Source organism: Lepus europaeus, chromosome 4 (genome assembly GCF_033115175.1).
Source record: "Lepus europaeus isolate LE1 chromosome 4, mLepTim1.pri, whole genome shotgun sequence".
Classification (NCBI taxonomy): Eukaryota; Metazoa; Chordata; class Mammalia; order Lagomorpha; family Leporidae; genus Lepus; species Lepus europaeus.
This window is the reverse complement of record NC_084830.1, coordinates 18,064,931-18,079,618: the sequence shown is the minus strand read 5'-3', so window position 1 is coordinate 18,079,618 and position 14,688 is coordinate 18,064,931. Positions and strand designations below refer to the sequence as shown.

Here is a 14,688-nt window from a genome sequence, read left to right as displayed (position 1 = left end):
TCACTTCACAGCCACAACACCTCTCTACTGTTTGCAGGGTTTAACCCTTCCCTCCCAGGGACCAGACAGAAAGACCCAAGACTCCAGGAGCTCCCCAACACAGTCAATGCCGTCTGAACACCGGAAGGCAGTCCACAGCCACTGCCAGGCTTCTGTTCTCCCAGACGTACTAGCCACGGGCCCCTCCCTCGGGCCACATGAACATCTTGTCTCCCCTGTGGTTTGGGGCCGTCTCCCATCAGAAAATCTTGTCTGAGGATTTACGTGGCTAGAAAGAAGGGCCGCCACGAAGCCACGTTGCACACCACCACTCCTTAGTGACCACCACCACAGCAGGATGGAAGGAAAGGAAAACACCAGGTTTCCTCTCCCAAGGAACCAGTGAATTATTTAACAGCTGTTTCCTTTACATGGTGCTGGATCCCCATGGTGCTGGATGAAGAGTGAGGACTACTTCCCTACCAGTGAAAAGGCCCAAGCACGCACCCCAGGCCGATGAAGAGCCCCTGGAAGAACGCCCCGAGTGTGCTCTCTGGCTATTCCGCGTCCCAAGGTTCTTTGCTTTGGGAAGATGGATGGTGCCAGGCCTTGAAAGTCCTCCATTTTTGTTGTTTTCCTTTTCTCTCCAAAGAGGAAACTGACTCCCTTCCTGTGCTGCTGTTCATTTTGGAGACTCAAATGCTACTAATAAGAGCCATTTTCTCACCCAAATCCAGCATCACTGAGAAAATAACCTACAAATGTTACTGAAATGGCATTCCAAATGGTTCGCCAACATTTTCACTGCTCCCTCAAAGCAAACAGAAAAGACAGCAAACACCGCCATGGGAGTTTCAAGAAGAAAAAGCGAGGACAAGCCAGTCATTAGAAAGTCTGCCGGCTTCAGAGAGTAAAACCTGACTTTTATTTGATGACTTCATAGCTCTGCACACTAAACACTACTTATCCGATGTGCCCCAATTTGAAAATTTTTTAATTCCCTCTTAAAATGCCTCTGCCCCTCAATCCAGGAAGAAAATGCAATTTAAAAAAAATACGCAATTGTCTTCTGCATAAACAATTTTTGGAAATTACACACCCCCTCCTCACTTTCTCCTTATCTCTCTGCTCCCCTAAAAGTCTAAAATCCTGCTGAACCCAACATCTAGGTTAGACTTCCCTTTTACCGCCAAAACAACACAAACAAAAATCTCCTGACCAAATGCCTTCCCAAAGGATGTTGAACAGACCCACTAACTGAAAAGGGAAAGAACTCAGGACCGGCATACTGTAGACTCAGCACTGATGGGGCATTAAGTAAGCAGTCTTTATTTTTAACTGGCAGCTTGTGGGAGGGAGTGGTAAAACAGGCCACCCTGGCACCCAGGGGTCCCCGGGCACCGGATGTCAGGTGGAAGGCAGAAAAGCCTGCCCTTTGGGAAGGATCCCCTTCTGAAGAGCTTTGGATTCAAACCAGGTTGGATTCCGGATTAAAGAACAAAGAGAAAAAAAACTCCAAGTGTGGTCACTCTGGGACCGCAGTGAGCACACTGCTTAGATCCCTGGGTTCCTGGTCACCTCCGAGGAACTGGGAACATCAATTTATCTCCTCAAACAGACACACACACACACATACACACACAAGCAGCTTTCCCAATCCATGTCAAATCCCTCCCCTGCAGGTCAGAAGCCACCATTGTGCCTCCCATCAAATCCTGTTTGACTATAAGGCGTGTGGAATTTAAGTTAACAATAAATACCCGGGCCTGAGGAAGGGGCCCAGATCTTTGTCTCTCAAGAGCATGTCAATAACTCAATGTGGATTGGGGGCAAAGGAATGAAAGGGGCCGTCTTTGAACAGGGACTAATCCATCTAATTCCAAGGGGCTGGATTAGAGGCATTCCTGGGCAAGCAGGGTCTGGCTGCAAGCTTAGGCTCCGGGGTGTCCATTTCTGACAAAAGGCATGGCAGGATGCACAAGCCCAGGACGGAGGCACCTTGGAAAAGTTCACCCTGGGTGAGGTGCCAGTTGTTCTAACCGGGGAGGCAGGCCGTAACAGCTGAGCATTCCTGCCTTCCTTCAGTCCATCTCGGAGGCCCAGAGCCTCTCCAAACCTTACACTTCATCAGACAAAAGCTCCTCCAGGCGCCAGGCAGCGGCTGAAGAGGGGCTGTCCACACCCACTGGCGGCCAGCCTTCCAAATCTGCCCACTCTTTGGACGTGGAGCTTTTAATTAAACACCACCTCCCCAGATCTGTTGAGGCAAACTGGGGCTGGGCTAGAGCCAAAGAGAAGCTCCCTAAATACACATGGAAAAAAAAAAAATCCCCCCACCCCACCACCCTCAATTCCCACCTCCGGCTAGCTCCCAAGGCTGGGTTTATTTCCCTGGATAAGAAACACCCAGCCCTGGTCTATCTCCCTGCACCAGATAATCCACATCCGAGGATCGGGTTATCTCCAGTCCCACCCTTTGCAGGAAAAAGCCAGAGAGTCGTTCCCCGCCCCCAACACACACGCGCGCGCGTGCACACGCACACACAATCTTCACAACCCTTCCAAGAGAAAACCTGGAGTGGGGTGTGTGCGTCTCCAGGGGAGGGTGAGCCCGCGCCACACAGTTATTCAGAGGGTCCCCGATCTTGCCTTCGGCCAGGAAGCTCAGTTTAGGGGCCCCGGCCAGGTTGCCCTGGGAACTTCTGCCTGGCACCCCCAGGGAGGGCCGAGGGGAGGCACGCACAGCCTCACCGGCTCCGAACCAGCCCGATTCATAACTAATTTGTGCAGACTGCCCGACTCCAGGTAGACCTGACAGCCAAGGAGGGAGAAAAGGGGGGCCTTGCCCCCGATTTCCCAGGCCGTGGGACTCCTGCCTACGGCCAGGTAGTCCCCATCCCGTGCCCGGGGGAGCCAGGTGTCCGCCTCCGCCGGTCCGAGACACTCAGTCCAGGGACACACAATGGAAAAACTTGAAGCCGAGGCCTTGAAGCCCCCAGGGGAACGAGACGGTGCCGCCCCCTGGGACAATGAGCGGGGAGGTGGCAAGGGGGCAGCGGGCTCTCCGCGAGAAGCCGCCCGCCCGGGGACCCAGCAGGGCCCGCAGCCGCGACCCCGGGCCAGCAGGTGCCACTCGGGCCGCGGAGCTCCCGCAGGTGGCCGGCGGCCGCGGCGCAGGCACGGGCCGGGCGCCGGCGGGAGGCGAGGTGAGCGCGCCCCCGGCGTCCTACCTTCATGTCGCTGATGATGGTCTGGAAGAGGCCTCCGAGCGCGCTGCATTCCTTCTCAATCACAGCCTCCATTTTCCCGGCGCCGGCTGGCAGAGGACTCGCTGGGGCGGCTGCTCACCGCGGGGAACGGCGCCCTCCGAGCGACCCACCTCCACCTCGCGGCCGCTGCTGCAGGGGCGACGGAGCGCACGAGGCCGCCGCTTCTCGGCCCCAGAGAACAACGAGACTCCGAAAACGCCAAAGCGCCCCGCGGGGAGACTCGCCTACACGCAGCGCTGGGCTCCCGGCCTTGAAAATGCCCGGAGCAGACTGACAATCAGGCCACCGCTGGTGCCCGCGACGGAAGCGCCAAAGCCCATCTTGGTGCAGAGAAAAGCGCCCGCTGACTCGGGGCCAGCGCCCTTTCAAAACGAAAGCGTTCCAGAGGGAAGCCAAACTAGGTTTTGAAATTTAAAAAAACAAAAGAGGGAGCACTCGCCCTCCCCGCAGCCGCGCGCGCGCGGGTCCGCTCGGGGCGCCCGGGTCTGTCGCTCGCAGCCGCGGCCGCCGCCTCCTTTTCACTCCTGCGCGCCCGGCCCCACGCTCGCTCTGGCTGGGCTCCCGGGGACGGTCGGAGGGGCGCGCGCGCGCTCGCGGCTGTGCGTCCGCCGCGCGGGGGCGCGAGGAGGACGCGCGCTCGCGGCCGTCGCGCGCGGGCGGGGCTGGGAGCGCGCGCGCGCGCCGCAGAGAGCGGGCGGGAGGCGCCGGGCGGGAAGCGTCCCCTCAGGCGCGCCTCAGCACCTTCCTCCCCGGGCGCCTGTTGCGGCGCGGAGAGGCGCGTCAGCCGCTAGCCGGCCGAAGGCCCACCGTGGCTGCGGCCGCTCTCCGGGGACTGGCAGGGGGTGGCCCGCAGAGCCCAGCGCCCGGCGGGGCGGGAGAGCCGCAGCGGCGAGCGCAGCCCTCTGAGGAGAGGCCGGTCCTGCGATGTCCATTACGGCGCCGCCCGTGGCCAAACAGCCGAATCGGGAGCGTTCGGGGGCGTTTCCTGCAGTGGGCTGCGGAGTTCGATAAAGTTGCAGGATGCGGGGGCAGCGGATTGCTCGGCTGGTGCAGGCGGAATGGGAAGGGCGCTGGGGCTCCGGCCTCCGGTGCGTCGGGCTCCGGGGGTTGCCGTGTGCCTTGGAGGTCGCAGGGTCGTCAGGCCCGCGGTGCGACCGCGAAGAGCGCGCTTGGGAGGTTTCACCTGGGAAGAAGGCCAGCGTGCCCGGGTTGGGTTTGGAGCCTGGTGGTTCTTTTTCACAGCTCGCTCGCTCGCCTGAACTGCCTCGCCAGGATCGCTCATTCAGAAGGACGTCAAACGGGCGGCTTTTAAAAGATCTTAAAAGCCAAGCACGCACCTGGACTGTTTTTACCTACCCCCACCCCCACCCCAGAAGCGCAAACCATCACAAAAGAATCATCCTGCCGTGTGGGGGGGAGTGGCTGAAGAAGCCGAATGCAGCATGCTATACACGTGGGTCTCATTCACTCGGTGACAAGAAAAGGCCTAACTGAAAACTGCACGGATCCCAGAGATAGATCCTCCTGGTCTACTCGCCCAACTCTTAATTCTGAGCCCCCCCCTTCTCCACTTGTCTCCCCCAAATCCCTAGGAGGGGTGTTCCTGCTGGAGACAGCCCCCAAAGACATTAGCGTGCGCAGGCTCCTCTTCGCCTTGCTATAGCTGTGTTTGACACGGCTCTCAGTCATTGCCATAATTGTGAAATGGACACTGTCGATAGTACCACGATCAAGATGACTGACTGCTCGCAGAGCCGGACTGCCTGGGCTCAGACTCCCGTTTACAACCTACTCCACGGCCTTGAGAAGTTGCTTAATCCTTCCGAGCCTCAGATTGCTGTCAGTGGGTGTCGTGATGGTCGCTATCTGATGGACCTGTTCTGAGCTTTATATGAGCCAGCATCTGAAAGACATAAAGTGGTATCTGGCACGGAATGAGTAAGCACTCAGTAAATCTTATCAATGGAAAGAGAGACCAGGCCAAGGCTCTTGTCCAGCCCTGGTCCCACTGTTAGCCATTACAAGCTCAGAATGTCGGCATGCTGTCCCACTGACATGCTGAGGGCCTACTATGTGCACTGTTGGCATTTTATAAAAAAAAAAAAAAATCTGTTGAAACAGATCATCATACTCATCCTTGTGTTCACGTTGGAAGATTCCATCCCCGGTATTCTGACTCCTAGGCCTGAGGTATCCTTTCTACTCAAGCTCCAGAACTTGGATAAGGAGCCCCTGCCTTAGCCCAAAGGGCCACAAGACCAGCTTTCCTGCCCCATGCCTTCATTTAAGTGCCCTGAACCTCAGCAGTGTTGGCCAAAGCATACCTTTCTTGTTGCCTCAGGCCTGAAAACTGGGCCTCTCTCAGGAGAAAGGGAAGCATTTAAAATCACCTTTAAAGGGAAACTGTTCTCTTAGGCTGGAAAGGCTCAGAGGTGAGACAACACTTCACATTTCATTTTATCAATTTTCATTTTATTTGAAAGAAAGATCTCCCATCTGCTGGGTCACTCCCCCAGATGCCTGCAACAGCCAGACCAGGCGGAAGCCAGGAGCCAGCAACTCAATCCAGGCCTTCCCCATGGTAATAGGGACCCAATTGATCCATCACCTGCTGCCTCCCAGGGAAGGGGAGCCAGGACTCGAACCCTGGCACTCTAAGACGCCTGTCCCACACTTGGCATTTTTGCCAATGTTTGGGATGAGGCTGATGGAGGGAGGGATTTTTGAACAGGAGAATGACAAGATCATGTTGACGCCCTCTATATTACATTCTTTCCCCACTTTTGAGCATCTTTCTAACTTTCTCCTCCCTACAGAAAAACATCCAGCCATTCCAGGGAAGACTTTAAGAGCCCATTTCCAAGGAACTCCCCTCAGGAGTATCTGCTTGCTGTTGTTAATGGCTCTTGGGAGGAAGAACCCAAAAGAATGAATCCATTAGAAGAATTTCATCCCCAGATCTTGGGTTGAGTGTGGGGTCAAAGTGTGCACCATATCTACTAACCTCAGCTGGGTTATTTGATCCCCTGAGCCAGCCTCTATTTCCCAGCATTCCTGCCTCACTGGCTGCTCCCAGTGTTAAAACCGATGCCCATGCCTTCACTTAGAATCGCCGAGGGCACAGGAGTTCCCTTCCTTCCCAGGAGTGGTTCTCAACTCTGGCTATCCTGAAGGCCCTGTCTGGCCCTCACACTTGGCTGCTTATTGAAATCCCCTGGGGCAATCTTGAAACACCCAAGCCTGGGCACCACTCCCAGCTGGTCTGATTTAATTGGTCTGGGCTGTGGCCTAGGCATCTGGTCTTTGAAAATCTCCTTGGTGATTCTAATATACAGCCCAAGTTCAAAACCCTGACCTGGGGGAACCTTAAAAGAAAGTACCCATGGCCCCGATCCCACCCCTAAACCATTCATGTTGAACCTCTGGAAGTTGTGTGCAGAAAGTTTTTTTTTTTTTTTTTTAATTAAAAACATGGTATTTTTAGGCCAGCGCCGTGGCTCACTAGGCTAATCCTCCGCCTGCGGCGCCGGCACACCGGGTTCTAGTCCCGGTCGGGGCACCGATCCTGTCCCGGTTGCCCCTCTTCCAGGCCAGCTCTCTGCTGTGGCCAGGGAGTGCAGTGGAGGATGGCCCAAGTTCTTGGGCCCTGCACCCCATGGGAGACCAGGATAAGCACCTGGCTCCTGCCATCGGATCAGCGCGGTGCGCCGGCCGCAGCGCGCTACCGCGGTGGCCATTGGAGGGTGAACCAACGGCAAAAGGAAGACCTTTCTCTCTGTCTCTCTCTCACTGTCCACTCTGCCTGTCAAAAAAGAAAAAAAAAAAAAAAACATGGTATTTTTATTTAAGCTTACTTTTCATAATTCATTGAATCTTATAGGTCAGCATCTTCATTCTATTACTTCACTGGGTACATTTACTAGTATTACATAAAACTTCACATAAAATTAAGAATTAAAAGTACTTTGAAGAACAGAGTCATCATCTGATAAGATTTGTAAACATACACCTTGGTCCCTAACCTGAACATTTTGTTCCATGGGCCTCTCAGCCTCAGATTCATTTTCATTTTGGTAAAATGAAGCCACTCCTGTAGCCTTTTCCTGCCGCATGCCTAGTCACTGACTTATCGGTTTGTGTTGACCCAGTGGTACCGGTCCACCGGTACATAGCAGGCCTGTAACACTTGGGGTTCTTATATACAGTGTGACAGGCACTTCCCAGGAGGCCCATGTGGCCATCTGCGATGTGCTTTCTGTGGGACATTTGGAACCAAGATTGAAAGTTCTGTTTCAAGTTTCCAACCTGATAAATGCTCTTCGGATTGCTGACTTTAGGGATGATCTGAGGTTCTCTGCAACAATTTTCTTCATCAGAGGACATGCCGGAGGAGCGGTCCAACGTGGCTTTATTAACCGATTTCTTGGGACAGTTCCCATTCCTCCCGTCTGCCTGCAGCACACTTCAAAGGGATCTACCCATATGGTCATCGCCTTTGGAAGTCCCAGGTGAGAAAAGTCTACATGACTCTCGGCACAAGCCCTTTCTAAAATGGGATCTTTATTCTGGTTGTTGTTGATCCTGATACACCTGAAGCCTTGCCCTTTAGCAGGGCGATCGGAGTGCCAGTGACCTCTGTAAGTCTCAAACAAGATTGTCATTAGCTTTTCTGCAAAGTCTTCTATTTGTTGCTTACTCAGTTTGTCATGATTTTTTTTTTTTACCAGTTTTGTGAGAAAGAAAACTATTGTTGCAATTTCATCTCTCATGATTTGAGGAAATTCTAAGAGGAAACCAGCAAAATCTCTTCAGCTCCAACAAAACACGGGCCAGACGTAGAAGACCAACTGCACTATACATTTTGTGTTTCTAACTCTCAACCCTGCCTCGCAGAAAGTTTTTTTAACATACGTCCTCCTATAAGGACATACAAGCATCTGCATTCGCGCGCGCACATGTGTGTGTGTGTATTTTGTCATTGTTTAATACACATCAATGGAATCACATTTTTCTGGGCCTTGCTGTTAACACTCAATTTCTGCGGACATCCCTCCAGGTCAACCAATATTCTAGGTCTTTTTTCTTTGAGTTGTTTCAATTGGATTCAATTACAGACTTACAGAAACATTACAAGAATAGTGCGAAGATATCCCATTTAGCCTTCGTGAGATTCGCCAAAGGTTAACCCTTTATGATATTTGCTTCATGCTGGGGAGATTGCAAAGCTCCTCAGGTGATTGTAACCTGAGGTCAGATTGACGGCACGGCCTCCCCCATGGCTGTGAGACTTAGGCACTGATTGCCAAAGTTCTGAGCTTGGGATGGGCTTGCTGTATTAGAGGCAGCTGTGTGAGGTGGCTAAGATGGAGGTTAGGAGTCAGGCTGCTGGATTTGAGTTCAACTTCCCTCACCCTCCTGTGCCTCAATTTCTTCATTGGTAAAGTAAGGGTAACAGAAATGCTAATTCATAGGACTGTGTGAGAACTGACTGGAGTTACTTAAACTAGCACTTGGCACACAGTAAGTGCTCACTAAAAGCTAGCTATGTGTATATTGATCAGGGTCAGGGTTCCTCCGTAAAATAAAATTGCCGTAAGATCACCCTGATGACCTATAAGCCGAATGCTTCATGATGCCAGAGCCATTAAATCTCTTCGACAACTTGGAGAGATGTCAGAACATAAAGGGCTTTCAATTTAGAAACCAGGCCCCTTTTGAAAATGAAATTAGCAAGAATCAACTAAAAATAGTTGCCACATTGACTCAACCTAAGAGATGCTTCATGTGTGTTTTGTAGATGGCAGACTGGGAAATACCCAAGTGTAACCTCAGCGTCCAGAATGTGTCACTGCAAGGAAACTGATGAAAGATGATGAACCGAGCAGGAGGCAGACTGGAGTAATATGGGATAGCAGGCTCCCAAACCCATGCCTGTGGGCGCCAGGCAGTGGATCTGTGGACGAAGCCAAGGGTAAGTTCAGAGGGCCTGGAGGGACCAGAGAGACCTGGAATGCAGGTTCTCCCCTCAAGGGCCTGCTGCCCCCCTGGTGGGAGCAGGGTAGAGATGTAGGCGCTTACTTGCAGCACCTCCCAATCTTCTCAAAAGGCTGTACCTTTTCACTAGGACGTGAAGTTTCCCATTTTTAGGTTTCCCAACTTTCAAAATCTCCTCCTTCGCAAGCCCTTTTGCAGTTTCTGAAAGTGGAGATGAGTAGGAGATGTTTGAAGGGGAGACATGGAAGAGGGACAGCTGTAAGGCTTTGCACTTCACCTGCTGGCTCTAGGCCTCCAGGACTGCGTGTCTGCTTTGCACCAGGGTGGGGATGGTCCATTGCAGTTGCTCAGACATTTCTTGAGCACCTACTTTGTACCACGTCATGCTTGTCCCATGAGCATCTGATGGAGGTGGCTTTGTTTATAGGCTCCCACACTGTCTATACTGCTGACTATTAATTGGATGCCTGTATGCATTGCCTTGATATTGAGAAAGGACTCTCAGGGGAGCACATATCCCTGTTATAATCACAGAGGAGATGCTCCAGGGTCTGACTGCTTCCACACTGGCAGGATTCTGCAGCGTAACTCTTTCTGTTCCATAGGAGCATAGTGAGGAAAAGGGAGCTTTTGTAACATACGGGTTCTGGTTGGAATAGCAGCAAAAGATCATGTAAAGCATATCATTTTCAGAAAGTCTTATGTTTATATATTGTAATTAGAAACATATCCAGTTATTTTAGCTCTATCAGAGGTATCTGAGTTTACTTAAAGGTGGAAAATATTACACATGGTGCAAAAATCTAATATTTTGTGATATAAACATAAGAAAAGGGGACTCATAGTTGTCACAGAGGCAAATTCTCTAACCTGGAACCTGTCTGCTACTGCTATGTAGATACAGTGGATCAAAGGTAACCAGAATAAATCCTTTCTTTTTTTTTTAATATTTATTATTTATTTGAAAGGGAGGGACAGAGAGAGATCTTTCATCCACTGATTCACTCCCCAGATGGCCAGAATGGCCGGGTATGGGCCAGGCCAAAGCCGGGAGCCAGGAATGCCATACAGATGGCCCAAGTACCTAGGCCATCCTCCACTGCTTTTCCAAAGTACATTAGCAGGGAGCTGAATTGGAAGTGGAGCAGCTGGGACTTGAATTAGTGCTCTGATATGGAATGCGAGTATTGAAGGAGGCTTAACCTGCTGTGTCACAATGATGGCCCTGGAAACCTTTTCAATGAATGCCAGAGCCAGTAAAAGGAGGGGCACCTGCAGCAGCAGGGGAACCTGAAAACCAGAGAAGGCGAGAAAGCTGATGCTTGAGTGACATCGAGAGAAGTCCCTGGTTTCAGTAGTCCAAAGGCCTGGGTGTTGACCCTCAAGAAGAGCCAGAAAAAAGAGGTCCTGGAGCCATGTGAAGCAAGGAGATGCAACTCAGAGCCACCTACCAGGACACAGCCAGGACAGGTGCACAGCTTCAAGGACAGGTGGACCCGAAGCCAGCTGCCCCATCTCCCCTGCAGGACAGTGGCCTCAGCCTAAGCTCAACATGGGGTCTGAACACATCTGGTGAGAACTGCTAGCAGAGGCCTTGGCCGCGGCTGCATTTTAAGGTTTAAAATTGACCTCCTCTTGAATGGATCTAAAAGAGCTAAGATGTAAATTAATGTAAACATTGTGTCAGTGGTCTAAAAGCAGACGGTAACCCAGAAGCACTGGAAGTGGCTCTGAGGGGACCCACTCTCAATAAGTCCTCCTGGGACTCGACAGATAAAGTCCCCTGCGATGAGTGCACAGCTCAGTTATGAATCACGCCACCCAAGGAACCTGTGCAGCTCGTGCCCGGAAGTCAGCAGGCACAGCCAACAGTGGCCTTCAACCCTCCAAACTGAAGACAGTCCAACAGTCTGACAGGAGTAAGTGGACTTAAACGGATTCAGATGTCAAAGGAGCAAACAACAACATGAGACGCTATGAGGAGAACAAGCACTGTGAAAAGAGATGCAACTACAAAGTCTAAAAATGCACTCTGGCCCAGCTCTGGCTGGGGTGGGCATTTGGGGAGTGAACCAGCAGATGGAAGATCTCTGCGTCTCTCCATTCCTCTCTTTGCCATTCTGCTTTTCTTACAAATGAATCTAAGAAAAAAAATTTAAAAACCAGTCACTAAAATTACCATATAGGGGCTGGTGCTGTGGCATAGCTGGCAAAGCCACCACCTGCAGCACCAGCATCCCATACGGGCGCTGATTCAAGTCTGGCTGCTCCACTTCCAATCCAGCTCCCTGCTTATGCACCTAGGAAAGCAGAGGAAGACTGTCCAAATGCTTGGGCCTCTACACCTGCATGGGGTACCTAGAAGAAGCTCCCGGCTCTTGGCTTCGGCCTGGCCCAGCTTTGGCTGTGGAAGCCATTTGGGGAGTGAACCAGCAGATGGAAGGTCACTCTCTCTGCCTCTACCTCTGACTCTCCTGCTCTGTAACTTTGACTTTCAAAAAATTAATCTTTTTAAAAAATTACCATATATACTAGAATATATGGACAGGTTAGACACATTGCTGAAAAGAGAATATTTGACAAGAAAGATCAGAAAAAGGTACATAGAAATAATGAAATAGACAACAGGAAAAAAGGAGATTAGGCGACAAGGAGGACATAGTAGAATAATGTGTATTGCCAAGTCTGGAGAGAACAGGGGGAAGAAGAGTGGATTCTGAGAGATATTGGCTGAGAATTTTCCAGAGCTGCTGAAATACATAAATCCTCAGTTTTAGGAAACACAGCAAATTCTGAACAAGATAAACCAAATGAATGTATTTCCTTCTACTGAATTCTCATACTGAAAGTTATAATTCACACTATATACTCATTTTCTTCTAAGTGGCCAAAAAAAAAAAAAACCCTTACAATTCTTTAAAAAATTAAAATTGTGTTTACTGGAATCCCCTTGTTGCTAAAGAAATGCGGTGAAGTCATTTATTATCAGGATCCGGTGTCATAGACATGTGCAGAGACTGAAGGCGCAGCCCGCCAACGGCCGTTCAGAACACATCTAGCAATGTCATTGTGCTGACCACACCTTTCCTCTCAAAACTCTCTCTCAGGCTGTTTATGTGAAGTTTTGTGTCCGTACTGGCAGGAAACAGATGGCCCACTCAAACTGGGCAAAGGAGGAAGTTTGAGAAGGAGAGTATTTGCAAGGACATGGGCAGGGTCTAGGGAAGCCATGGATGGTGCAGCTGCAGCAGCCTGCATTGGTGAGAACCCATCCCCTCCCCTGGGCCTGCAGGGTAAGGAGAGGGGTGAGAGCTGGGATCCAGGGGAGTAGCTGCACAGAGAGAGCTGTGCGGAAGCAGCCCACTGCGGTGCAGGGACCAAGTTCCAGCAGGACAATCCCAGTGCATCCCCACGGTTCTTTCTTGGAAGGGTCCCAGCTGGGACGCTAAGTGGCTTCATGACTGGTACAAGGGCTCCTGCTGGTGCAGGTCACAAGGAACAGCTTGTGGGGAACCGTCTGGAGGATCGGGGGAGTAAGGAAAGATATGCAGCCCAAGCAAGTGGGCTTTATTAATAAGCTTTATTGGGATATAATTCACATAGCATCAAATGTGATTGCTAGGATATTCACAGTTACACAACCATCAGTATACCAATTTTAGAAGAGTGCTGTCAGCCCTTACAACCAGCCGCCACCCATTAGTCACTTCCCTTCCCCCAACCCCCAGCCCAGGCTCTCGCAACCACTAATGTACGTTCTGTCTCTGTAAGTTTGCCTATTCTGGACTCTTCGTATGAACAAATCATACCATACACAGCCTCTGTGTCTGCTTTCTTTCTCTTAGCAGAATGTCGTCAGTATGCACCCACATAGCCTCATGAACCAGTACTTTATTCCTTTTTATGGTGGAATAATATTCCACTATGTGGATATACCATATTTTGTTTATCTACTCATCAGTTGATAGCCATTGGACTTGTTTTCATTCTAGAGCTGTTACAAATAAAGGTACTATGAACATGTATGTACAGGGTTTTGTGAGGATACATGCTTTTAATTCTCTTGGACATATGCTCATGGTGGAATGACTGGGTCATATGGGAAACCCATGTGTAACCTGCACATGAACTGTTTTCCAGCAGATATTGGGGGTTGGTTGGTTTGTTTACTTGAGAGGCAGAGAGACAGACAGAGCTCCCATCTGCTTGTTCACTCACCAAATGCCTGTGATGGCCAGTGCTGGGCCAGGGCCAATACCAAAGAGCCAGAAACTCAATCCAGGTCTCCCAGGTGGGTGGTAGGGATCCAACTCCTTAAGCTATCACCACTGCCTCCCAGGGTTTGTAGTAGGGGGAAGCTGGAGTCAGAGGTGGATATTGAACCCAAGTACTTCCGGGTTGGATATGAGTGTCTTAACTTCTATTTGTTTTTCATGAAATTCATAAAGTTCTTTAACACATGAAATAACTATGATGGAGTCATTGTCAATCAGTTCATAACAATTGATACCATCCTCCCACATCAAAAGGTTTGGCTATTGTGTTGTCCCCAACTAGCCGTTGGTAGCATGGTAAGTCTCTTCATTACTTAGATTTGCAAAAATGCCAAATGGTTTATTGATCATCCAATAGCAACATTTAAAAGACTTTTAAAACTTTTTAAGGAAACGTTATTATTTAGATGCTTTTTGTGTTAAGACCCCAGGAGGCCGGCGCCGTGGCTTAACAGGCTAATCCTCTGCCTTGCGGCGCTGGCACACCGAGTTCTAGTCCCGGTTGGGACGCCGGATTCTATCCCGGTTGCCCCTCTTCCAGGCCAGCTCTCTGCTATGGCCCGGGAAGGCAGTGGAGGATGGCCCAAGTTCTTGGGCCCTGCACCCGCATGGGAGACCAGGAGAAGCACCTGGCTCCTGCCTTCGGATCAGCACGATGTGCCAGCCGCAGCGGCCATTGGAGGGTGAACCAACGGCAAAGGAAGACCTTTCTCTCTGTCTCTCTCTCACTATCCACTCTGCCTGTCAAAAAAACAAAACAAAACAAAAAAACAAAAAAAAAAAAACAAAACAAACAAAAAAAAACAAACCAGGAAAACAAAATTGTGTAGCCACCTAACATTTTTGAATATACATCAGTCTCTTATAAGTTTGGCTAGTAGGAATCTGTCAATAACAGTCGGTTTAACTCTAGATTCACTGGCAAGGCCAAGATTCTAAATCTGGTCCTGGTAGCTTTGTGCTGCATTGTGGCTTAAGAGAAGAGAGTATTAAGTAGTGCTGGAATTAGTTGGTCTTTGGGCAAGATGTTGAGCACCAGTAGCTTAGACTCTAGTCTGTGCTGCCCCACTTTACATACTCAAGTAACCAGAGTGGCTCAGGACTTTCGCTAGAAGCACTGCTACAGTGCTTACAATCCCAAACAATCTTTCCTGGGCAAACAGCTGGTTTCC

At 50.6% G+C, this 14,688-nt stretch overlaps 1 protein-coding gene and 1 pseudogene across 6 annotated transcripts in view; both read right to left on the bottom strand.

Moving 5' to 3' along the window:
- MTSS1 (MTSS I-BAR domain containing 1) overlaps positions 1-3,751 on the bottom strand; it is a 171,348-nt gene extending 167,597 nt beyond the window's left edge. For 3 of the 6 annotated variants that reach the window (XM_062188005.1, XM_062188009.1, XM_062188006.1), the window contains exon 1: positions 3,210-3,751. In XM_062188005.1, the coding sequence (XP_062043989.1) occupies positions 3,210-3,281 (72 nt within the window). In that variant the 5' untranslated portion in view covers positions 3,282-3,751. The remainder of the gene's footprint in view (positions 1-3,209) is intronic. The other 3 variants (XM_062188007.1, XM_062188010.1, XM_062188008.1) reach the window with 2 other exon arrangements.
- Positions 3,752-7,374: 3,623 nt separating this feature from the next.
- Positions 7,375-8,017, bottom strand: LOC133758278 (protein BTG4-like; annotated as a pseudogene).
- Between the last annotated feature and the right edge of the window lie 6,671 nt (positions 8,018-14,688).